Source organism: Equus quagga, chromosome 11 (genome assembly GCF_021613505.1).
Source record: "Equus quagga isolate Etosha38 chromosome 11, UCLA_HA_Equagga_1.0, whole genome shotgun sequence".
Taxonomy (NCBI): Eukaryota; Metazoa; Chordata; class Mammalia; order Perissodactyla; family Equidae; genus Equus; species Equus quagga.
In genome coordinates, this window is record NC_060277.1 from 90378741 (window position 1) to 90402719 (window position 23979).

Here is a 23979-nt window from a genome sequence, read left to right on the forward strand (position 1 = left end):
AGAAGGGATGGGAGAAGCTGGTACCTGTGCAGGACGGGGGGCAGGTCCTGGGCCCAAGTGAAGGTGCCGTTATGTATGGTGATGGCATGGCCTGGGAAGACCAAGGTATACAGGGTCAGGGGGCCCAGGGGATGGGGCAGCAGGCAGGGAGGGCTGGGGAGAAGAGGAGGAGAGGGCAGGAAGCCTGAGGGAGGGGGAGGAGAGAGGTATGGGGATCTCTGGGGGAGGGGGCCAAGGGGAGAAGGCAGAGAAGCTGGGGGGCAGTGGAAAGGGCAGAGGGAGCCCGAGGGAAGGAAGGAGAGAGGGCAAGACCTGGGGAGGGATAAGGAGAGGAGAGCAGAGAGCCTGGAAGAAGCAGAGAGCGGACCATAGTGTTGAAGCAGAGTGATAAGAGGAAGAAGTAAAGGGCCACGCTGGAAAAGTGTAAAGCGTGGAACAGAGGATTTTCTGAAGCAGGAGCTGGGCGGAGGGCAGCCCAGGTAGAGGCTGTCTAGACCTGGGGCGATGGTCTTTCTTTCCACACACTCGAAGTCAAGCTCATCTTGGCTCAGGAAATGTTGGATCCGTTTCAGAGACACGCTGGTCTGCAGGAGAGTGTGAGTCAGCCCCCACTCCTTTCCACCCTTGCTGGCCCCGAACTTTCTGGGCCAGGCGGGGCCCCTGAGAGCCCAGATGCCAACGCTGGGGCCCCTCCCATGACTGAGTCTTCTCTGGCTCGCACCGCCACAGACAGGGTCCAGTTTGGTAAGAGGAAGCTGTGAGAACTCAGGCTTCCAGAGACGCTGCCTGACCTCCTCTGACTCCAAATGACCCTGGACTCTAATGACCTCATTCAACTTTAAACAATTCTTCACAATGTCAAATAGCCATCCCCCCGACCCCGATTCCAGTAAGTCCCCCGGATTGCCCCCTGACCCTAAATGTCCCAAACAACCAGCCGTAACGCCAGCAGAATCCCCAGCCCTACCCCGGGTTACCTGGGCCATGAGGCTGATTAACTGGGGAAGCATGTTGAGGGGCATCTTTAAGATATTAAACAGAGATATGGACACAAAGGCCTTCTCAGCGTCCAGCACGTTGTTTGAATCCACAGTCACGTACGTCCCGAGGGTGATCAGGGTCACCTGGGGAGTGGGGGATGGGCATTAGAGTGGAGCCTGCTGGGCCCAGAGGGCTGGGTTGGCCACGGGGAGGTGGGAGAGCCTCACCAGGAAAGGGGTGCAGGTCCAGATGAAGGTAGACACGGCGTGGAAGTAGGCAGCCTGGCGCAGCAGCTGGAGTTCGTTCTGCCGGATGCCCTCCACCTGTTTCAGGAAGCTGGGCTCCCAGGCATACAGCTTCAGCACCTTGATGCCACTCAGGATCTCGTTCATCAGCTTGGTGCGTGAGTCCTTGAACTTCATTTGCTTTACCTGCAGAAAGAGTGGCGGTGGCAGGCCCCGCTCCCCTGCCCAGGCCTCTGCCCATAGGGGCTCGTACTGTCCATGTGCTCACCGCCACTGCAGGCATCCAGGCCGCTCCCCATTCTTCCTCCCTCCAGCCCTGCTGCACCTCAGCCTGGAATGCCCAGCCTGGCCTCCCTGTCTCCTCTGCCCGAAAAAATCCAGCTGCAATCTCAGTGCCTCCATCACTGACCCTCCCAGGCAGCATCCTCTGCTCCTTCCCTGGGTTTCTAAGGCTTGGTGTCCTTTCCTTTGTAGACTGTGAGCCTCCTGAAGGTATAGATGGCTTATTTCTCTTTGTTCCCCCAGACCCTAACCCAGGATGTGGCACACCAAATTAATTTATTTGTTCAACCTCCATTTATTGAGGATCTACTATGTGCCACGCCATGTGCTGGATGTGGGGCAGATAATGATGAACAACTCAAACAAGGCCCCTGCCATCAGGAAGCTGACAGTCTGATGGCGGAGGCAGATGGGAAGCAGACAACTCCCTGAATAAATGCGGAATGAATTAGCATGCGCACTCTGAAGGGAAACAACAGGATCCCGTGAGAGAATAGTGGAGTGGGGACTGGGACACCAGAGTTTACGCTGGGAGGTGAGGAAGGGGAGGAGCTGGGCAAGCAAGGAAGAGATGAAGTGCATTCCAGGGAACAGTGTGTGTGGTGGCCCAGAGGCACGCAGAGCTTGGTGCTTTGGAGAAAAGAAAGAAGGCCAGACTGGCTGAAACTTGGCCTTACCCCAGGAGGTGAGGGCTTGCAAGGCAAGCAGGGGTCTGGTGGGTGGTCCTAGGGAGTTTGTCATTTCTGTGTGCAATGGGAAACTACCGCAGACTTCAATAAATGTTTGCAAAGAAAGGACTGGATGACTGGCTCTTTACACTCAGCACGGTGTGGTGGAAGAAACTCTCATTAGACCAGAAGATGCAGGTTTGAATCCCAGCTCTGCCTGATTCTGGACCATCATAACCTCGCTGGGCCTTCGTTCCTCAGCTGCAAAATGAGAGTGTTTCTAACACCCCCTCACATTGTTGCGAGGATAGAGTGAGCTAAGGTTTGAGAAGGCAGCTTGTAGCCATCCATACTCAGCAAGCCCAGTAGGTGAGAGGCCCCAGGTTAGCGAATGCCCTTTCCCCAGGCACCTGGCAGCTCTGACTGCACCCACCTGGAAAGTACGGATCTTCATGGCCACAGCTGCATTGAGTGGGATCAGCAAGACCATAAGAGCGACTCCAGCCAGGACGGAGGGACCCAGGTTCTGAGGACGAATGGTGGATATTTAAGACAGATAGACAGATAACCAAAGTATATAGACAGAACCCAACAGACAAACAGAGGCCTATTGACCTGAAACGTGGAAATGGGAGGGAAGCAAACGATGATGGTCAACCAAACAGATAGATAGTGAAAAGCAAACACACAGAGAAAGCTAACGACGAAAACATTTGCAGAAGAAGCTGGCCATCAGATAATGACAACAGATAGGGACAAAGAGGAAGACATGGAAGGGGTCCAAACACACAGGAAGGCAAATACAGACAGACAGACAATGACAGCCAGAGTCACACCCACCCTGCCTCAAAGTCCCTCTTCCCTCCCCTGAGTTCTGTGAGAAGGACAATTACACAGGCTAGAAAGATTCGGTTGCAGACACCAGCATCCGTGCAGTCCTGTCCCCCACCCCAATATCTAGGGAAGCTCCTGTGTCCATTATGCAGTCCCTCTGCTGACCCAGAAGAACCTTCTCTGTCCTTTCTCACAGAGGTCAAGGTTAGAGGAAGGGAGTAGAGGTCAGGGTTCAAGAGTCACCTGCCAGAGGAAGTAGATTGCCAGGAAGATCTGCAAGGGTGCTGACCATAGCAGGTTGAGGAAGGGAGCAACTTCCATGAGGCGCTGGGCGTCCACCGACATGAGGTTGACAATTTCTCCCACAGTGGACTCACGTTTGACTGAATTGGTGATGACCAGAGCCTGCAGGTGGACAGCGGGGTCATGGGCTGGGCCTCTCCAAAGCTCCCTGGGGCCAGCCTCCCCAGCCCTCCACGCCCTGCTCCAGCTGACCTTCCTGTAGATGATACCCACAACCCCCGTGCGAATCCTCAACGCCATTACAAAGATGCACTGGAAATACTGGTGTAGGATCAGAGTCTGCATTATGGAGCACACGAACATCAGCCCGGCCACTAGGAAGCCCCACCAGGTGGGGGCCGTGGGGTTTGAAATAAACCTGATCAGGACGCTGCGAGGGGAGGAGAGAGGCATGAGAGCGGAGAGGGCTTGCCCCATTGCTCCCTCTACTGCTGCCCTCCCCTTTCACCCTCAGCCCCCTCCCTGCCCCTGCCTCTGAAACCTCTCCGGTGGGGGCTGCTGGCCCTCCCCACCCCCGCCTGGCCAGAGGGACTCAGCTCAGTGCTGCCTCAAGATCATGACCCTCCGTCCTTCTCCCTTCTGCCTTCAGCTCCATTCTTATCTACTGTGGCCCCTGCCAACCATGACTTCTGTCACCACCAGCCTCACCAGCCTGCCTTCCTTGCCTCCTTGGACCACATGGCAGGAAGAAATGCCATGTGTCCATTGATCAGACTTTCCCGCACCTTCTGCTGGGCTGCTGAGGGCTCTGGAGCCCAGTGCACTACCACTCAGACTCTTGCCCCTCAAATCCAGCCTCTCCAACATCAGCAGCCCGTGACCTTCTCCAGGGCCCTACGCCCCCTGCCACAGACCTCTTCACTTGTCTTCTCTTCCCTTCTGACCTGTCCCCACTCCTCACCCCTCTCAGCAGCCACCCACTTAAGTCTTCCCATTCAACCACCCATGGAGAACTCCCTGCCGACCACGGACTTCCCTCCCGACGCTGGCCCTCTTCCTTTTCTCCGGCCCAGGAGAGGAGGTGTCCGTGTGGCTTCTGAGCCTGATCCTGCTCCCTGAGCCCTGGATCCCATCGGTCTCCTCAGGAACATGCTCCACCAGTGCCCCCTTTCTCCTCAGCTTCAGTGTCTTCATCTCTGCTGGCAGCCCTGTACCTTCACCTACTGACATGACCAAGTCTCTTCCATGTTGGGACAAAGCTCCCCTCGGCCCCATGGAGTTACCGCCATCATCTTAGCCAGGCCTCTCCTGATGGGGGCTGAGTCGTCTCCCAGAAAGATACGTTCAAGACCTAACCCTTGTGCCTGTGAACATGACCTTATTTGGAGATCGGCTCTTTGCAGATATAATTGAATTAAGATGAGGGCATAGTAGAGTAGGATGGGCCCTAATCCAGTTACCAGGGTCTTTATAAGAGAAAGGAGAGGAAGATTTGCACACAGAGGCACAGATGCAGACACACATACAGAGGAGAACACCATGGGAAGATGGAGGCAGAGACTGGAGTGATGCATCCACAAGCTTAGGAATGCCATGGATTGCCAGCAACCACCAGAAGCCAGGAAGCAGGGAACAGATTCCCACTCAGAGCCTCTAGAAAGAACCAACCCCGGCCACACCTTGATCTCAGACTTGTGCCCTCCAGCACCGTGAGAATAAATTTCTGTCTTAAGCCCCACAGTTTGTGGTGACTTGTTCTGGCAGCTACAGGAAACTAACACACCTTTCTTTATAAGAAGTTTCTAGACCTCCATGGCCCCTGTCTCCATGGCAGACCCCCTGCTCTCAGGCCCTTCCCCTCTGTCTCAGCCTCTGTTGTTGACAGTCACTAGCAAACTCCACCTTATCTTCCTCAGGCTCTATATTACTGGCCAACTTGCTTCACTGGAGGCCACGCCCCCAACCCTCACCCTCAAGCATTCTCTGTGCTCTGCTCTTCCATCATTCTTTGCCAGCTCTGGCCCCTCCAAGCTAGTCTTCTGCTCACCCCTCACCTGTGAGAATCCCTAGGGTTCTGTCTGGGGTCTCTGCATGAACTCTCTGGGAGAGCTTAGCCACAAATATGGGCCCCTGGGCTTCCACTGGGTGGCTCCGAACAGGTGATCACTAGCCAGCTAGGAATCTCTCCTGGGGTGGCCCATGTGGCTGAGACTCAACTCACCACCATATGGGTGCCCAGCCCCCTCCTCCTGCTGAGTCCATCATCTTAGCAAAAGATCCGTCATCCTCCAGTTACCCAGGCCAGAACCCAGGTCACCTTTGACCCCTCCCTCTCCCTGGCGCACACACCCATCTCCAGTAGGTCCCCCATCCCATCTCATTCCTGGCCCGGACCGTCCTCTGACACGGTCTGCCCACTTCCACCTGGCCACCCTGCCCTACATCCCCCACACTATGGGCAGGGGGATCCTTCCAAAATGCAAACCAGGTGCCCCTGCCCGCCCTTTCAAAAAGATTTGAAAATCAAATCCCTCAAAGATTTCCTTAGCTCGCTGTCTCTGTCTGTTTTCTGCCCCTCTCATTGGTCACCCTCTCCTCCAGCATTCAGAATCACCTGGAGTTCTGGAGTCACGCTGCCTCAGGTCTTTGTGGCTGTGCCTGAGCTGCCCTTTCCCCTCCTTCCTCACCTCGTTAACTAGTGCCTATTTGTCCTTCCAAACTTGATCACCTCCTTTGCTTGCCAGTATAGCCTGCTCCTCCCCAAGCTGGCTTCCCTGCCCCTCCTGGGGTTTTTCCAGACACCTGAGGACACCTCTGCCTGCACTGTACTGGATTGACATGTTGATTTCTCCCATAGGACTTTAAGATCATTTCTTAGTTACTTCTGTATTGTACTGTCTGGCACCATTCTGCTACCCTGGGGTCTCAATAGATATCTTTTGAATGAATGAATGGATGAATGAATGAATGCACGAATGGAGGAGCAAAGGATTGGGGGACTCAGCTGCTAGGCAGCTCTCCTCCCCACTCCCTTATCTGAGAGCTCCTTCTAGTCGAAGCCCCTCATGTGACAGATTATGATGGCATGAGGGCCCTGGACTCAAACCCAGTGTGCCCTGGGGCAAGTCCCTTCACCTCTCTGAGTTTCTGTTTCCTCTGGGTTTTTTTTGCTTTTCGTTTTTCAGCTTCTTCATTTGTAAAATGGGAATAGGGGCACCTCCCTGTGGGACTGTAGGGAGGATTTCATGAGAGGATGTTTGTTAATGCCTCCCCCAGGGTGCCTGGCACACAGTGTGTGCCCAGTAAATAGAAGCTGACTGTGAATGGGGAGACTGAGGCAGAGGCGTTGCCACTCGCCAGAGCTCACACGGAGTGGGGATAGCCCTTTCGGTTCCTGGTCTGGGGTTCTTTTCACATGTTGTTCCTTCCTCTGGGCTCAGGGCTGAGGGACAGCCAGACAGCCCCCCGTCCAGGGAAGGGCTGCAGCAAGAGAGAGCATGGGGAGACCTGAGCAGCTGCGGATTGACAAAGGCGAGCAGGTCCTGGATCAGTTTGAAGCAGATGCTGATGAGTAAGCTGGGCGCAAAGGTGGCTATCAGGGTCTTCAGGAAGGAGGGCTCCGGGGACCTGGGCCGGGCCCCCAGCAGCACTTCATCCTCACCGGAGACTCTCTTCCCAGATGCCGCCTCAGGCTGGTGTCTGGTCCTGGAAGGAAGGAGCAGTGGGAAGGAGTGGACACGTGGGCCTCACAAAGCCAGGTGCTGGGAGGAGTGGAGAGGATCGAGGAGCTGCTTCCTTAGATCTTGGAACTAGTAGGGGAGCGGACAACGTGACCTTACAGCTCTTTCCCCAAATGTCTCTGTCAGCAGGTGCCAGAGGGCATATGAAGGGCGCTCTAACTGCTCCTCCAGGAGAAGGCCTACGGACCCAGCAATTCCCAGCCTCTGGGCCTCTCCCGCCTCCCCAGGGCTGGCTCCAGGGAGGGTGCCAACTGAGAATGAACGCATGCACAGGGATGACTAGCGGCCTAGTCACTGGGGAGCCGAGCAGGGAGGGGTGGAGGTGGCAAGGAGGGACAGAGATGGGGCACAGTGGGCAGACTGGGGGCTCTTAGGTCTTCCCAGAGGCTCCAAGCCGTGAAAGCTAAGACAAGCCCGGGCCACCGGCTCCTCCAACAGCCAGTTGGCAATCGGGGGCTCTGGATGAACAAATACGGAGCTCCTGGGCCCCGGGTTCTGGGTGGGAGGGAAGGGAGTTCAGTCCTGGGGTCCGAAGTGTGTAGGGAAGGGGCCCCAGTTCTCTTGGCTGGGCAGTTGGCCAGAGACAGGTTCCTGGATCCTGGACAGGAGGCTGCTAATGGGAAGGTCCCTTGGCCAGAGGGTCATCTCCTCCAGCCCCTGCTCCAGACGGGAGGAGACAAGATTGAGAAGAGGGGCTGGCCTCAATCTTCTTCCCCCAGCCTGTTATCCTCCTGAGGCAAGGCCCTGGAATCTACCCTTCAAGTCAGGCAGGGTAGTGCAGTGGTAAGTGCAATGTGTGGTATGGATTCCAGCCTTGCCCACCACCAACTAGGGGACCTCGGGTGCATCATTAAACCTCTGTGCCTCAGTACCCCCATGTGTTACACGGGGACAATAGAATTTACACCACAGAGCTGTTGGAGATCGAGTTAAGTAACTTGCTTAGGGCTGTGCCTGGGACAAGAGTAAGTGCTACAAAAGTGGCAGCCATTCTCTGGCCTCAGTAGAGCTGGGGAGAGCTGGCCCCACCCAGGCGTGAGTGTCCCACCCCAGGACCACCTGCACCTGCTCTTCTCCCCACCCTCAGCCATGTGAACCCCAGGTCTACCAGCTTCTTCTGCAGGAGAACTGGGGTGTGTGAAGGCGCTGGGATGGAGGGGCGTGGGGACCCTGGGAGGGCCTCACCCTGCTGCCCTCTTCTGCTGCTTCTTCCATGCCTTGAACAGCCTCTCCACCACCATCTGGGAGCGGTCCTCCTTGTTCAGGGACCAGAGGTCTCGATCCTGCAGGGGGCGCCGGTACCCGCGGATGGCCATCCTAGGGCAGCGGGCAGCCCCAAACAGGGTCAGAGTTTAGCAGCCTGGAGCTGGAGACCAGGGTCTCCAGAAAGGAGGGTCTCCCTAGGGTGCTGTGGTCAAGGGAGCTGTCTCCTTTATTCCCACAGTGAACAGGCTGGAGGTCACTGCCACCGACCCCAAGTTCCTATCTCAGTCCCTCCTCTCTTTCCTCCCCAGATTGTCCCATTGACCCCCAGGCCCCAGTGATGAAATCCATGCTGGCTGAGGCCCTGGGCGAGGACAAGGCCGGGCGGATGGAGCTGCAGCCCAGGTGGCTCCTCAGCACAGCGTGGTTAATAAGCCCTCACCCGGGTCGCAGAGGAAATGGCCTTGCTCAGGCTGCTCTGAGGGGTGGCCAGGGAAATGACAAGCTGCAAGCTTATCCCAGACAGGAGAGCTTGGAACTAATTACAGTCTCCCCCCAGCCCCTGGGCCTTTCCCCTCAGCCCGCCAGATGCAGGGCTGGCCTGTGGCCTGGGATCAGAGCTGGGCCAGGCCCGGCCCCTGCACTCAGTCCCCAGGCCCAAGAGACACGTGACCCCAGCCTCCCCTGCCCCATGCCTGCAGGGGTGAGGCGGGGCCAGCCGGGCCCAACTTCTCAGGCCCCTGAACTTCTGACCTGCTCTCCCTCCTCCTTCTCACCCCGTCTCCCCCTCCCTCAGGCCCAGGCTGGAGCAAGAGCCAACTCACTTTGTGAACCACCAGAAAGTCAGGCGGGAGATGAAGCCAGCACTGGCCTCTGGGCAGGGGTTCTGGAAGGTGAGAGGGTGGGACGGGAAAAATCAGGAGTGCTCACCACGCTCTCAAGGCAGAACAGGGGTGGAGGGGCCCATTCCTTCCTGCTCCAAGCCCCAGTTTGCACACTGTGGAGATGACGTGGGGGATGGAAGGAACCGGGAGGGATGGGCAACGCTGGTAAGGCCTGGGCTGAGGAGTGGGCTGTGAACTCCCACGACCACCCGGCCTCCATGGAAAACTCACAGGGTCGGCATCTTTTGGGGAGAAAAGTGGCGGCTTTTCCCTGAAGCAGGACAGGACGAGGGCAAAGAGCACCAGGGCGAAGTGGACGTAGAAGGTGGTGAAGCGGAAGGGGTCTTCGACCTTGCCCTGGGGGAGGATGGGAGGGGCATCAGAAGGTCAGGCTCCTCTGGGGTAGGAGGTGGCACCCGAGGGACACCCGGGTCCCTCTCTCAGAGGGTTCCGTGAGAGGGAAAGGGTCGTAAGGGGGCTGCCGTTCAGTGCATCGTGACAAGCACCTCACCTACACCCCCTCGTCCAACCCTCTCTACAAGGCGGGAAGTCTTATGATCCCCAGTCTGCAATCGAGGAAATGAGGCTCCAAAAGGCAAAGCAACTTGCCCAAGATCACACAGAGAGTAAGTGGATTGTTCCAAGCTTGTGCTCTTGCTGCCACACTTGACTACCTCCCCTTGAGATGGAGAAATGGGGAGACGCTAAACTGATGTCCAGTGTTCCTACCACCACCCTATCCTGCTTATCACCACCAAAGATCAAGAGGAAGGCCAGGAACCGAGGAAGGTAGGAAGAAAGGGGAGACGAGATAATGGGACTTCCAGGGAAGCCAGAACTCTCCGTGAGTGTTGGCATACATGTGTTCATTACACAGACACTGGTGGACACTCCTGTCAGACATTGCACTTGGTGGTGCTGCTGGTGGCAGCAACAGAAGAGTCCCCTGCACTCCCACAGACATCCAACGATGGCTGCGTCTTGTCCCATTCTCCAGGTTGCACTGGCCCTCCCCCCAGCCCCCAGTCTGCCTCCCAGCAGAGATGCAACAAGTGGGGAATAACACAGAGGACTGAACAGCAGAGGCGTCCGGGGAGCCAGGGAGGGACAGAGGGGTGGAGCCTGGGACCCAGCAATGACCTTGAGCCTTGAGGTCATCCCCTAAGGGAGCACGCACCTCGCAGGTTCCCTTCTTGCCCCTTACCTTGGCCAGGACAGAGAGGATCTTGGAGCGGAAAGGGATGATGCCGCAGACCATACACAGGAACCAGAAGATGATGAGGACCCCCGAGGACTGCACCCCGCGCAGCCGCTCGTACTGGATCAGCAGGGTGGCCAGCAGCTGTGCAGGGATGGCAGGGGAGGCTCGGCCAGAGCACACACATCTGGACCTGCCTCCTTCCTCCCCACCCCATGTGGCCAGATGTTTCTGGGGTCACCCGCATCCTTTTCCCATTGCTAAGATGTCCAGCCTTCTTAGAGCCCATGGCCCCACCTTTACAATCCCACAACCCCCTGGAGACCCTCCCCCATCAGCTTCCCGGGCCCCACACTGACCATGGTGACCCCCACCACCAAGGGGGTGACAAAGAAGACAGGGGCAGGGGCCCGGCCGTGGATCAGGCCATGGAAGGAGTAGAAGAGGTCAGTCCAGGAGACACACCACAACAGGACGCCCAAGGCCTACAGACAGGGCACACACATGTTGGAGTCTCCATCCCCAAAGACAGGGACAGTCCTCACTGAGGAGGTGCTTTGCTCCTGAAGCCAGCAGGCTTGCTCAGGGCCTGGCCCTGAGGGTGGGGTGGGCACTGGCCGGAAGCTTCTCGAGGGTGGGGAGAATGTTGCTGGAGAACTCGCTTGAACCACCCCAAGCAGGGAATATGTCATTTGGCTGCAGACCCAGTTGGCAGGCTGCCATGGCCCAGAGTGCCGGGCAGGCGAGGCTGGGGAACACAGTCCAGCCGCTGAGGGTGGGGGAAGGGACTCATTGAAGGAGACCCCCAAGGTCCCAGTCCCACCCGCAGGAGAGCCCTGAGCCCCTGACCGTCTTGAGCTTGGAGAGGTGGGAGAGGATGATGTAGCCTTGACCGTGGTGCCTCAGGTAGAACAGGTAGCAGGGGAGGGTGGCCCACAGGTAGATGCAGGGGACCCAGGCCAGCAGGGAGTTCTGGAAGCAGGGAGTGAGGTCCGGGTTGTCTGTGTGCATGGACAGATTGGAGTCCTGGGGACAGAGAGAACAATTCAGTGTGGTGGCAGCCTCCTGCAGAACTGGGCCCTTCCTCGAGGGCGGCGGCTGGGCAGGAGAGATGCTCCACGTGCGATGGGGGTCGGAAGGTGTGTGAAGGCGGAAGAGCCTGAGTGTGCAAATGGGCAGGTGTTGTCCCCAGTGTGAGCTTTCCTAGGAGGCCGTGATTGCTCCATTTCCTCCTATTGTCTGTCTCCCTCGAATTGATGTGTAATTTAAGTACAATAAACTGCACCCATTTAAAGTGCAGAATCCAATGAGTTTGACAGTTGTACACACTTGCAAAACCACTGCTGCAATAAAGATATAGAATATTTCCATCATCCCACGGGTTCCCCTGTGCCGTCTGCAGCCCACCCCTCCCAGGCAACCACTGATCTGCTGTCTGGCATTCTAGATTTCCTCTCTTTTTTTTTTTTGAAAATTTTTTTTTTTTAGCAAGGCAATATGGGCACGTGATTGAAAAGCCCACTTCCTCTCGAAGGCTCTCCCAAGGAAGGGACAGGGAGCTTCTCTGAGCTTTAGTTGCCTCTCCTTTAAAATGGGGGAGGCCACCCCTGCCCACCTACCTCACTGGGTAGGTATGAGCTCAAAGGAACAAGGGGAGGGGAGAGCGCTTTGTGAATGACAAAGCCTTGGGTGAGCAGCCATCCCGGTCTGCGTGGGACTGTCCTGGTTCCGGCACTGAAAGCCTGGTGTCCTGGAGAACCTCTGAGTCCAGACAGAACTCCTCTTGTCTTTGAACATGACTCCACTAAGAACATTTTTAGAAAGAGATATGGGAATACATTCGAACACATATTTTACTGAGATTGTTTCCTCCAAGGTCACCAATGAACTAATCTTTTCTTCCCTTCTGGCAAAGTATTAGACATTCTTTACAGAAAGCTCAGAAAATATAACCAAGTGGAAAAAAAAGCCCCATCCACAATCCCATCCACCTAGAGAACACTGTTAACACCGGAGGATATAACCTCCCACCTTCTAACTGCCAATTTAAATAATTATCATTTTAATTTTTGTCAAAGTTATGCATGGACATAATTTGTTTATTTGTTTCCTTTTCTTTTTTGAGACTAGCCCTGAGATAACATCTGCTGCCAATCGTCCTCTTTTCGCTGAGGAAGATTGGCCCTGAGACAACATCCGTGCCCATCTTCCTCTACTTTATATGTGGGATGCCTGCCACAGCATGGCTTGACAGGCAGTGCATAGGTCCACACCCGGGATCCGAACCTGTGAACCCTGGGCCACCGACGCAGAATGTGCTCGCTTAACCTCTGTGCCACCGGGCCGGCCCTCCTGCACGCACATAATTTAAAAAGTCAAACTGTGGAAAAGAAAATGGTCCCTGCCTCATCGCCCCCCACCCCTCGTTCCATTTCCCGGGGGTAATTATGTTCAAGTATGCTAACTTTGTTCTGGTATCTACTTCCATATTTTTAAGCAATTTGCTTTTACGATTATGATTTGATTTACCATTATTCGATCATCACTATTTTCTCTTGTTGAGGCTGTCCCTCTCTCACATCCTCTCCACCTGAGCTCCCTCATCCTTCCAGTGTAGCAACAACACAGCCTTTTGTTAAATAAGACTCAGAGAATACCCTGTTATGACTGTGTAAATATTGTTCATTGTGAAGTTCACGACAGCTGGCTCTACATCTTTCAAGCTGTGTGACCTTGGGCAAGATGCTTGACCTTCACCTCTCTGGGCCTTGGTTTCTTTTTTTTTTTAATATTTTATTTTTCCTTTTTCTCCCGAAGCCCCCCGATACATAGTTTTGTACTTTTAGTTGTGGGTCCTTCTAGTTGTGGCATATGGGACACCGCCTCAGCATGGCTTGACGAGCAGTGCCATGTCTGCGCCCAGGATTCGAACGGGTGAAACCCTGGGCTGCCAAAGCAGAGTGCATCAACTTAACCACTTGGCCATGGGGCCAGCCCCTGGGCCTTGGTTTCTTCAAGGGTAACATTGGGATGATAACATCTCCCATATGATCCCTCCCACCTGGCCCCTCAGCCATGATACTAGCCCAGGTCCTCACCTCTTCCTAAGCAATTTCCATGGGGTTCTGGTCGCTTCCCTTCCATGTCCTAGGGGCCCAGATGGCTGCCCACACTCCCCTGGTCTTCCCTGGGCTTCCGCTTCCTCCCAAGACTCTGCTGGTTCCCCCCTTGGCATTGGAGCGCCCCAGGGCTCAGTCCTTTCCTCTTCTCCATCTTCTTCTCCGTCTGCACTCACCCCCTGGGCAATCTCATCCAGTCTCATCAACATGCCAATGATTCTCATCTTTCTCTCTCCAGCCCACCACTCTCCAAATCCTCAACTCTATATCTGACTGCTGACTGGACATCTCCACTTTACACACCCTACGAGAGCCTGCGAGGACCTGCGCAGTGTCTCTCTCCACCAACCTGTGACTTCTGTCACTGCCTCTCCTGCACCACTCCAGCCAACAGCCTCCTTACTGTTCCTGAACACACCAGGCGTGTTCCTGCCTCAGGGCCTTTGCATTTGCTGTACCTGCTGCCTGGAAGACTCCTCCTTCAGACATCCTTAAGTCTTTCTTTCTCAGAGAGGCCTCCCCTGACCACCCTGTTTAATATTGCCAACCGCACCCCTCTAGCATTCCCAAACCACTCTCCTTCCCTTTCTCTGCTTTTTCATTTCTCTAAAGCACGTATCACCTTCTAATATGTGATATAATTTGCTAGTCTATTATGTTTTCTCTCATCTCTTCCTGCTGGCATGTAAATTTCTTGAAGAACAAAATCTTTATTTCATTTGTTGATGTATCTTAAGTACCTGAAACAGTGCCTAACGCATAGTAGGTGCTCAATTAAAATTTGCTTAAATAAGTTAAATTAAATATTTGTTGAATAAATGAATGAATGAACAAAACCCTCTAAACCTTCAGTGGCTCCTTACTGCTTAGAAAACAAAGTTCAAGCATGTTACTATGGCATTTGAGGTCCCCAGCTGGCCTTGAATTATGTATCTATGTGAACTATTCAATTATTGATGTGCTGGAGTTCTCCCATCTCCAGATAATATTTCATGGCGTGCAAGCCCTGACCCCCCTTCCTCAATCGACTTTCACTCTTTAATCCCGTCCGGGTCAGCCCTCTGTCCTCCAGGGTCCCTGCCCACCAAGGCAAGGCGACTCTTCCTGAAATGCAGCTTTCGTTGTCTCTTGCCCACAAACCTGCAGTGGCTCCTGCTGCTGATGGAGCCACGTTCAAGCACCCCACAGGCATCTCTTCCCATGTGACTTCCCACTGCTCCTTCTCCTGCTGCCAAACGCACTCCATGCTCCATTTGCCCTAAGAGTCTCCCTCTGTCACCTTTGCTCAGCCGGGTCCCTCTTTCTTCCACTTGTCAAAGTCTCGACAACTACAGGGGAGCCGTGTCGGGCGGCCTCAGGACCCGCCTCTGCCATCTTGCGCACCCTTCCTCCTCTGAAGTCAGCACCTTTCTGGAGCATCGGTCTCCACTTGACGATGCTTTGGTGAGGGCCTGCTGTGAGTCAGGCAGCGTGCTATCTGTACCTGGGGCAGACCTGTCCCTGTCTTTGGGAAGCATGTGGTCCAGGGACACACTGTTTTGGGGCATTTCACTCAAGCCCTCGTGGGCAGAGGCGGTACCACGTACCTCTTGATTCTAGAGCCCTGTATTCAGTAGTTGCTCAAGCAATGTGAGCAAAGGACCCACAAACTCTTGCTGAGCAGCCAGCATGGGCTAGGCACTGGGTCACAGAGCTGGGTACACCACTAGGCCTGGTCAGGCACCCCAGGGAGGGGGGAGGCAGACACAGCTAATCCAGCTCGGCCCACATTTTTTACCTTTGTGAAACATTTCTTATTCAAGTATAATATGCCTACAGAAAAGTGCGCATATCTTAAGTATACACCTCTATGAATTTTCATACACTGAATACACCTGTGTCTCCAGCACTGAATCAAGAAACAGAACAATTGCTGACACCCAGAAGCCCTCTCCCTCACCCTAAGCCACTGCTCATCCCAGGAGAATGCTATCCTGACTTCTAACAACATGGCTTAATTTTGCCCATTTTGGATCTTCCTACAAAGGAAATTATACAGCATGTATCTTTCATATCTGGCTTCTTTCACTCGACGCTGGGTTTGTGGGTATCATCCTTGAGTGAGTGGGGACAGTCCCTCCTCATTTCTGCATGGTGGTCCATGGTGTGAATGGACCCATGGATTTATCCATTCTATGGTCATTGGGAGGCCCCACCCTGCTTTAAACTTGGCGAGCCCATTACAGTCATGGTGATGTTTTGGTCAATGATGGACCGCATATACAATGGGGGTCCCCTGAGATTAGTACCATATAGCCTAGGTGTGTAGTAGGCCACACCATCTAGGTTTGTTTAAGTACACTCTGTGACGATTGCGCGATGACAAAATTGCCTAATAGTGCATTCCTCAGAACATAACCCATCATTAAATGATGTGTGACTAATCCCATCCACTTAGTCGCCATCCAGATAGCCTGCCCAAGGCCACCCGTAACTCAGACCATTGGGCCTCCGGGCCTGGAGTGCACTTCCCATCTCTCCAGGCCCAGCCCAAGCCTCACCTCCTACAGGAAGCCTTCGGGAGCACCCAGCCTCCAATGGGGTTTCTCTTTGCTTTATCTCGTGTGGCCTCTGTAGCCAGGTGACTATTATCCTAGAGTGACAAAGGCCCCTTATAGTTTAGTAGCATTTTATTACAGCACTTGGTTTCATTATCTGGTTGTCGATTCAGAAAAACTTCCATGAGTAGAGAGGATGAGCACTGCTAGGCCCGTGTGCAAAAGAGAAAGCCTGCTCTACCTGCTCCGGCAACAGGTCCAAGGACACCTGGCAGTAGGCAGCTGGGACAAGCACCCTGGCCTTGAGATGCCACGTTGGGGTTTCTCCCCACCCTGTGCCACTTGGACCTGGACATGTGAACACATCCTCTCTCCTTCAGCAACGTGAGCCCTTGAGGACGAACATGGGGCCCTGCTCCTATTGCTCTCTCTCCTCCCCACACCCTCCAACTCCCAGCACACGACCAGGTATGCAGGAGCGGCCCAGAAATGGTCTACACAGTGACTGACAAGGGAGTGTGTGTGTAGGGCGAGCCTGAGTCCCAGAGCATGACAGAGAATCATTGCATGGGTGTGCCAGTCGGTGGCATGGGTCTTTGAGGCAAGAGGGGAGTGGCCACAAGAAGAACCAAACCCCAATGCAGAAGACCCAGTATGGGCTGCCACTTTTGAGCCATGGAACCATGGGCAAGCTCCTTCATGTCTGTGAACCTCAGTCTCCACGTGTGAGCAATGGGAGAACGACAGCATCCCAGCCAGCTCCCCTCGGGGGAGAGAATGAACAGCAAAGCTCCTTGACTCAAACAGGACAACACCTGGGGAAGCAGGTGAGGCAGCAACCCACACTGCGGCAACAATCAAGAGATGCTTGAGGTGTGAGGACCCAGAAGGCTGCTTTGATCCACGGAGAGATCGGCTGGGCTCCTTTCCCTCAGATAATGCCCTCCTCTTCAGCCTGCCCGCCTTGATGGATGGCAGCTCTGCACTCCTCCCAGGCCAGAACCCTTGGAGTTGCCCTTGATTCCTCTCTTTCTCTCACACCCCACATCCAACCCTCAGCAAATCCTGTCCACTCTACCTTCAACTTATAGGCCCAACTCTATGAAAGCACTACTTTCAACTCTTCTCATTAATAAAAAGGCAGCTTCATCTGGTTCTCCCTCACATATCCAGAATCCAACCACTTCTCTCCACCCCACTCTCTCACCTGGATTCCTGAGCCAGCCCCTCTCTGGTCTTCCTGCTTGCACCCCTGCCACTTGCCCGGGCGGTCTTTTCCAGCACGGCCGCCAGAGCCAGATCTTTATGAAATCTAAGCCGATCCCGCTACCATGTCACTCCTCTGATTAGAACCTGCCAAGGGCCCTCCGTTTCACTCAGAGTAAAAGCCAAAGTCCCTGCGTGGCCCACAAGACCCTCATTTTCTTCCTCGCTGTCTCTCTGACCTCCTCTCCCCTATCCGGGCTCTCATTCCACCGCACCCCCCTGGCCCTGTCTCAGGGCAGCAGTACTGACTCCTGCCCTCATCGCCTCCAAGTTTTTGCTCAGATCTCACCTCGTGGAGGTCCACCCTGACCTTCTTAATTAAAATTGTAACTCGCCCCTACCCCACCCTGTCCCTGCACCCCCATCCTTCTTAGCCTGTCCTATTTTTCCCATAGGCCTACTCAGCTTCTAGCATACTCTATATATAATTGAGTTATATATCATGTCTATTGTTTCTCTGTCTCCTCCCACTGGAATATACGCTCCATGAGGGCAGGTTTCTTAGTTCTGTTGACCAGGGTACTCCCCATTGCCTAGAACAGGACCTGCGACAGAGCGACACGCGTATGTATTTGTTGAACAAAAGAATGAATGAATGAAAGAAAGAATGAATGAAGGAAGGAAGCGTATCTTCTGAAGCCCAGCTTCTGCAGCTGCATGCTCAGGAGCACAGTCTACTCACTCCCTGCACCAAGGTTAAGTGTAAAGAACGGGGTGGGTGGAGGTCACATCCCCGACCCCATGACACGCCCAGCAATCCCGCAGGGCAGGACAGATGCTCCCTTCTCAAACCACCACCCCCGCTTCCCATTCTGAAGAGCATGGGCTCGGCTGGGCTGGGAGCTGGGCCCACAGGCCTCCCCCACTGTCGCCCACACAGTTTCCACAGCAACAACTGCTTCCTTAATAATGTGATTAAACAGCTGGATGGCGCTGATAAGGTCGGGCACCCAGAATGGACTGAACGACGGATGAACGACGGAGGTCCCTTCATGGCCACCAAGGCTGAAATCCCTGTAGACCCAAGCAGGGGATGTGGGGGTGGGGGGGGGGGAGTGAGGACGCGGGAGCCCTCTGTCCTTGCTGGGTTACAGCTCTCTGAGGCACTTCCCAGCCCCCTGGGGCCCCAGGCTTGTTGACAGCTTCTGTCTTGAAAAGAGTAATTACTTCCTTAATCCTGCTGGTGAGGAGAAGGGATCAACTGACAAGTTCATTTATCTCAGCAGAAATGGAAGTACAGGAAGAGCAGGGGCCCGCTCTGAGGCCAGGTCACGCTCACTGACCTATGGCGGCTGAAACCGCAGCCTTCAGAGGGGCGTGGGGGCAGGGGGACAAGGCCTGGCTAGTCTATGGCTCATCGGGCCTGCTGACCTGTCCGAGTCTGAAAGGGGCCGAGCCGGCCAACAACGACTGGGTTAATTGAGGCCTGCAGTGTTCTAGGATCATCATCTAATGTTCACACTGGCTGAGACTCACAGACAGTGACGGGCCCGGTTCATACCGGCTGAGGCCAGGATTTGAACCCGGGCAGGACAGTTCAGAGTGCCAGCCCCAGTTCTGGCACTTTGTCTACACCCTGTAGGGCTCCAACTTGACACTGACCTTGGGCACAGAACACCTTCAGATCACCTGAAACATGAAGCATCTCTGTTCCGCCACACAGCCCGCCCTGGAGGCACCACCCCTGCGGCTCATTCACGGAGCTGAGGGGAAGCGGCTGCCCTCACCTGGTGACAGACTAGCTGGGGTTCTGGGAACCACTGGCCTGGAAAACCTGAATATCCAGTTGGAAGGAGAAATCCAACCCAAAGGGTGGGCCCCCCTGAGCTGCCCCCTCAGCACCACCTCCTGGATCCAGCCCTGGAAACAGGAACAGCTGCAGGTGGGGGATGGGACGGCCTCCCAGAAGCGGCACACCCAGGTCACCGCCTCCCAGGGATCCTGCCCCACCTGTCGCCCCTGGGACAGCCCCGCTGGAGAGGGGTGGACACAGCCCAGGGGCTCTGATCCTGCCTCCTGCGGAGGGTCAGCTGGCAGGCTCTGCTGGGACCTCCCTCTCTGGGCACCAGCCAGGTGCCCCAAGACCATTTCTTGGTCTTGGGGGGTCAGCAGGAGGGTTTGGCAAAGTTCCCTCCCAAATGCCACTTCCCTGACTCACTTCCTCCCCTAGGTCTTCAGGACTTGACATCCAGGTCCAGGGGTCATGAGGGAGCAGCAGGGCTGGGGAGAAGCCTGCCTGGGGCCACAGGGGACCCAATTCTCTCAGCAGAAGCCAAGAACTCAGAGGTCAAAGCCGTCCAGCCCCAGCTTTGCTGCCTCCAGCTGGGATGGAAGGAGCGGATTCTGGGGCCCCGGCCTGCAGGGAGGCTGGGCTCCTGGGGAGGAAGTTCCGGTACCAGGAGGCTGAGGGGTGCCCTTCTCCCACCTGCCTGCCTACTTCAGCCCCAGCTTTGTATGTAACTGTCTTCATTTGAGAGTCAAAGCTCATTGAAACCAGAGCCTCGTCCATTACACACATGTTCTGGTGGCTGTCTACTCACACCGGCCAACGATCCAGGAGGAAGACCCTGACACCCAGAAGCCCCAAAGTTTGGAGGGCCCTTAGCCTGAGGCTCAGCCTGCCAGAATCAGCACTGGGCAAGTAGACCTGAAGGGGGCCCCAGAGCCCATCTAAGCCCAGCTGGAGCTCAGAGATGGTGCGTGATTTGCCCAAAGTCACACAACCAGTGAGCAACACAATGAGACTAACTGGAACAGGGCAGAACACACAGGAAGCTGAGCCTCTGAGGGACAAGGGCTTTGCCCCTTCCTAGGGTGAGGGAACAGGGAAGGTGCTAGTGCCTGACCAGCGGGAGAACCAAAGACCTCTACCAAGAGCTGCTACTAGGTCAATTCCATGTCTAAAGTGGGGAGAGAGCCAGGGAAAGGGGAGTCTGGAAAGCTCAGGTGAGGAAGTGGGAAATCTCCCACTGGCCCAACTTCCCTCTTCCCAGTTGGTCACAGAGTTTCAGGGTGAGACCCCCAGCTCCTTCCTTGACTGGAATCCTCTCTCCAGCATTCCTCTCAAGTGGTCGCTAACCATGTGCTTGCACACTCCCCATGATGGGGAGCTCACTACTTTTCAGGCAATCAGTGCCATCTTTGGACAACTTACATGGTCAGTACTTTAGGATTTCTGAGCCGACATCAGCCTCCCAGGAGCTTCCTGGGGGCCATCAGATCAAGGCTAATTCTGCAAAGAGGACAAGACATCCTGGAGGTAAACAGCCCCAGGCCCTTCCTCCTTGGACTCTTCACCACCTGGGTGCTCCCCTCCCTCCACTGCTCAGAACAGACAGTAATCCTCCAGGCAGGGGGCAATGGGACACAGCAAAGGGACGCCAACACCTCCTCTGTTCTAGAGGCATCTCTGACCTCATGAACGCTGGGCAGTTTGGCCATAGCTCATTCTTTTGAAACGTATTTTCATGAAAACTCCCAAGGCGTGCTCAGAGATGTTGGTAATCCGCCAAGGTAAGTAGAGATGAGAGAGTCACAGAAAGTGATAAATCATTCACCCGGTGCATGCCGTGTGTCAGTCCAGGGGGTCATGGGTCCCCTCGAGTCTCCTATTCTCAGATTTAGCTGGGGCTGAGGCCGAAGGATTTAGCCACAAAATCCCCAGCAAACAGCTGAAATGGGAGCCCCTGGACCAACAGCCCTGTCAGCCCCTTTCTTGTAGGTCTTTCCAGATCTAACACCGTACTCTAATCTCATTTCTCTTTTTCTTCCCTCGTCTTCCCAGGAATATCAGAACCTGCCACTCATAGAGAGTTTTTTAGTTCTCAAAATCGTTTCACGTTCCCTATCTCATTTGATCTCAAGAATAATCTTGTGATTGTTGGTGGTAGGAGATGGGTTATTTCCCCATTTCACAGGGGGAGAAGCTGAGCCTGTGAGGATAAGCTAGTGAAAGGCTTGGTAGCCTGATCCATGTCCCCTCCTCCCCCCCCGCCCCCTCCTTTTCACTCCTGGCTTAGGTACTTCCCAGCTGCTCTGAACTACTTCCTACAAGGTGGGTCACCCACAGGCCCCTAAGATTAAAGGTTCAGGAGCAGGTTTACCTGAATGGTATACAAAGCAAATGAGATGCAAAACAGCACACCGCCACTGAACCCCATTTTGGGTAACTGAGCTAGAACCTCAGACCCTCCCTTTTCTCCGTTCTGCCAACGCTCAGAGGAAGAGGATGAGCTGAGAACCTTCCTGCTTTCTCCCCACCCCTCTCCCGTCACCAACCACACTGGGTGCAGCCTGGAACAGCTTTCAGGAGCCAAGAAGATAATGTGGAAGGTGGAGGGTGTTGAGAGATTGGGGTGACGAGGAGGAGTACTCAGTTCCCTTGTCGTATGACGTAACCAAGCAGAGACTCCACTGCAGATACCTAACATAGACAAGCTGACTCCCAGGACCCTGAGGTCCTCAGAGGAGCTACATACAGCTTATGAGCAGCACAAAGTTCAGGGACCAGGGGTCCAGAAGCCCAAATGTAGGTGCGTAGTCAGGCAACGGCAAAGGCAAAACCATAGTCCAGGGGTCCGGCTTCCTGGACCAGTGCTCTGAGACTGACTGTTGTATGACCTTGACAAGTCCATTCCCTCCCTGGTCCTCAGTTTCCCCAGCTCTATAACGAGGGGCAGGGCTAGCTGCTCCAAGCCCCCAAGGGCCGACACTCTTGGATTCCATGATATCGTGGAAGGATCGAGCCAAACGATCTTTAACAAGAAGGGTGTCTTGAGTTCCCTGGCTCCGGCTTCCTCGAAGCTTGTTTCTGTACAGTCCTCAGTTCACAGGGTTAACTGTCCACCCACAACAGGGGGCCCTTACACTTGAGGCATGGGCATAATTGCTCCCTTGATTTGCAAGTCCTCTGCCTGGCCACCCGAGACACCACGACCATGCCGTGGCCACAGCAGCCAGCCTCAACTGTACAGGGAAAGGATGTATACTCATAAGCCAAGGGGACAACCTCTGGACTCCGGTAACAAGTGACCAATGCAGGCTGGATGACGGATGGCACTTCTGTGGGGCTGGGCAAGAAGTGAAGCTGCAGAGAAGTCCCACCATCTCTGATTTAACCCTTTAGTGACCCAGAGAAAAAGAGAGATCCCCAAAGATACTTTTTTATGGATACTCCATTGCTCGAGTTTCAAAAATCTATGTAACCGCCCTAGTTACACAAGCACACATCCACAAAACACACACACTGAGCATACACACACCAGGCACATATGTACAAATACTCGAAATGGGAAGAAGACTTGAGGCTGGGATTCAGAGACCTGGCATTTGAGACCAGCCTGTGCTGGGCATCTGCTGGATGACTATGGACAAGCCCCGCTAGTCTGAGCTCATCTGTGAAATGGAGACACACCACCACGTGCCTCCCAGAGCTGCAATGGAGATCAAGGGAGCTGCCGTGAGTAGGTTTTGAAAGCTCTAAGAAAGCTCTTGAGCTGTCTACACTTAATGGACCTGAACCATGCTGGGGGACCGGGGTCAGCAGTCAGAAAGGCAGCCTGATGTCTTAGAAAGGGATTTGGTGCATGTCAAAAGGCCTGCTTTTCCACCCAGCTTTGCTTTCTTCTAACTGGGTGATGTGAGCAAGTCCCTTCCTCTTTCTGGACCTCCCTTCCCCCATCTGTGAAAAAGCGGATTCAACCCGGGAATCCTGACATCCTCCACCAGTGAGGGCCTGTTGCCAGAGTGAGGTCTGCTTCTCCTCCTGAGGCCAGGGCAGTGAGGATCGCCTGCTTGCCAGTGCTTCTTGCCCAGAGAAAACAGGGCGGCAAGGACCCTTTTCAAGAAGGGCAGAGCACAGCAGGAGCCAGCCTCCCCCAAAAACAGGCTGAACAGGATCTCTGACTGCCCTGGGGCCCCGGGCAGGTGTGCGGGTGGGCAACCGAGCCCAGTACACGGGGCAGACGCTGAAGGAACGTAGCTAATGGGTAAATGCCCCTTCTGTACCCTGCGGATCAGCCCTGGAGAGGGACTGGGGCGAGGTGGCAAGTGCGGGCAAGTTCGATTCTGGGATGCCACCCAGTGCACCCTCGAGGAGCCTCGTGCCTCGCTTTCCCAGGCTCCTGCACGCATCCGGGAGGGCAGGGCATCTCCCGGGCGCCGCGCGGCATCGGCTATGGGTGGCGCGCCAGAGCCCCTCCTGGAGTCGCATCGCCCCCGCCCCGGCGCCGTCTCAGGGGCTCACCGGTGCGCGCCCACGGCCCCGGGACGCCTCCTTACCCAGAACTTGGAGCTGAGCTCCCCGGAGCCGCACAGGGCGTCCATGGGGCCGAAGCGCGGCGGCGAGGAAGGCAGGCGCGGTCGGCTACCCAGCCCGAGACAAGCCGAGCGACCGCCCGGAGCCGCCCCCGTCCCCGCGCTCCGCCCCGGTCCCGCCCCGCCGAGCTGTCCTCCCAGGGCCTTTGGGATGAATTCTCGCCTTTCCGCGAACTGCGACAGCGCCTGCCTGAAACTGGGGTTCCGGGAGGGACTTTGGGACAAGAGTGGGGGCCATGGACACAGTGACATCCCCTTCTAGTGGCCACTAGGCCACGCAGGAGAGACGCCCCTCCACAGACCGAGGCTGACGGGGCTGGAGCAGGGTCTGTTGGTCTGTTTCGCAGCGGCACACAGCTGCTTCGCCGCGCTCAACGCCGCGCTCAACGCCGCGCTCAACGCCGCGCTCAACGCCGCGCTCAACGCCGCGCTCAACGCCGCGCTCAACGCCGCGCTCAACGCCG

The 23979-nt window shown here is 55.3% G+C and overlaps 1 protein-coding gene across 4 annotated transcripts in view; it reads right to left on the reverse strand.

The window, feature by feature from the left end:
- The window catches only part of ABCC3 (ATP binding cassette subfamily C member 3), a 45703-nt gene extending 22103 nt beyond the window's left edge, over positions 1-23600 (reverse strand). For 3 of the 4 annotated variants that reach the window (XR_006890680.1, XR_006890681.1, XM_046676469.1), the window contains exons 1-15: positions 23480-23600; positions 11128-11304; positions 10638-10763; positions 10285-10422; positions 9312-9437; positions 9021-9082; positions 8179-8310; positions 6761-6958; positions 3506-3683; positions 3254-3415; positions 2610-2702; positions 1209-1412; positions 978-1124; positions 497-584; positions 25-91 (exon numbers count right to left, since the gene is read on the reverse strand). Coding sequence is in view for 2 of the 4 variants with exons in the window: in XM_046676469.1 (XP_046532425.1) it covers positions 25-91; positions 497-584; positions 978-1124; positions 1209-1412; positions 2610-2702; positions 3254-3415; positions 3506-3683; positions 6761-6958; positions 8179-8310; positions 9021-9082; positions 9312-9437; positions 10285-10422; positions 10638-10763; positions 11128-11304; positions 23480-23524 (1943 nt within the window). In the remaining 2 variants the exon portion in view is untranslated. The remainder of the gene's footprint in view (positions 1-24; positions 92-496; positions 585-977; positions 1125-1208; positions 1413-2609; positions 2703-3253; positions 3416-3505; positions 3684-6760; positions 6959-8178; positions 8311-9020; positions 9083-9311; positions 9438-10284; positions 10423-10637; positions 10764-11127; positions 11305-23479) is intronic. The other variant, XM_046676470.1, reaches the window with a different exon arrangement.
- Between the last annotated feature and the right edge of the window lie 379 nt (positions 23601-23979).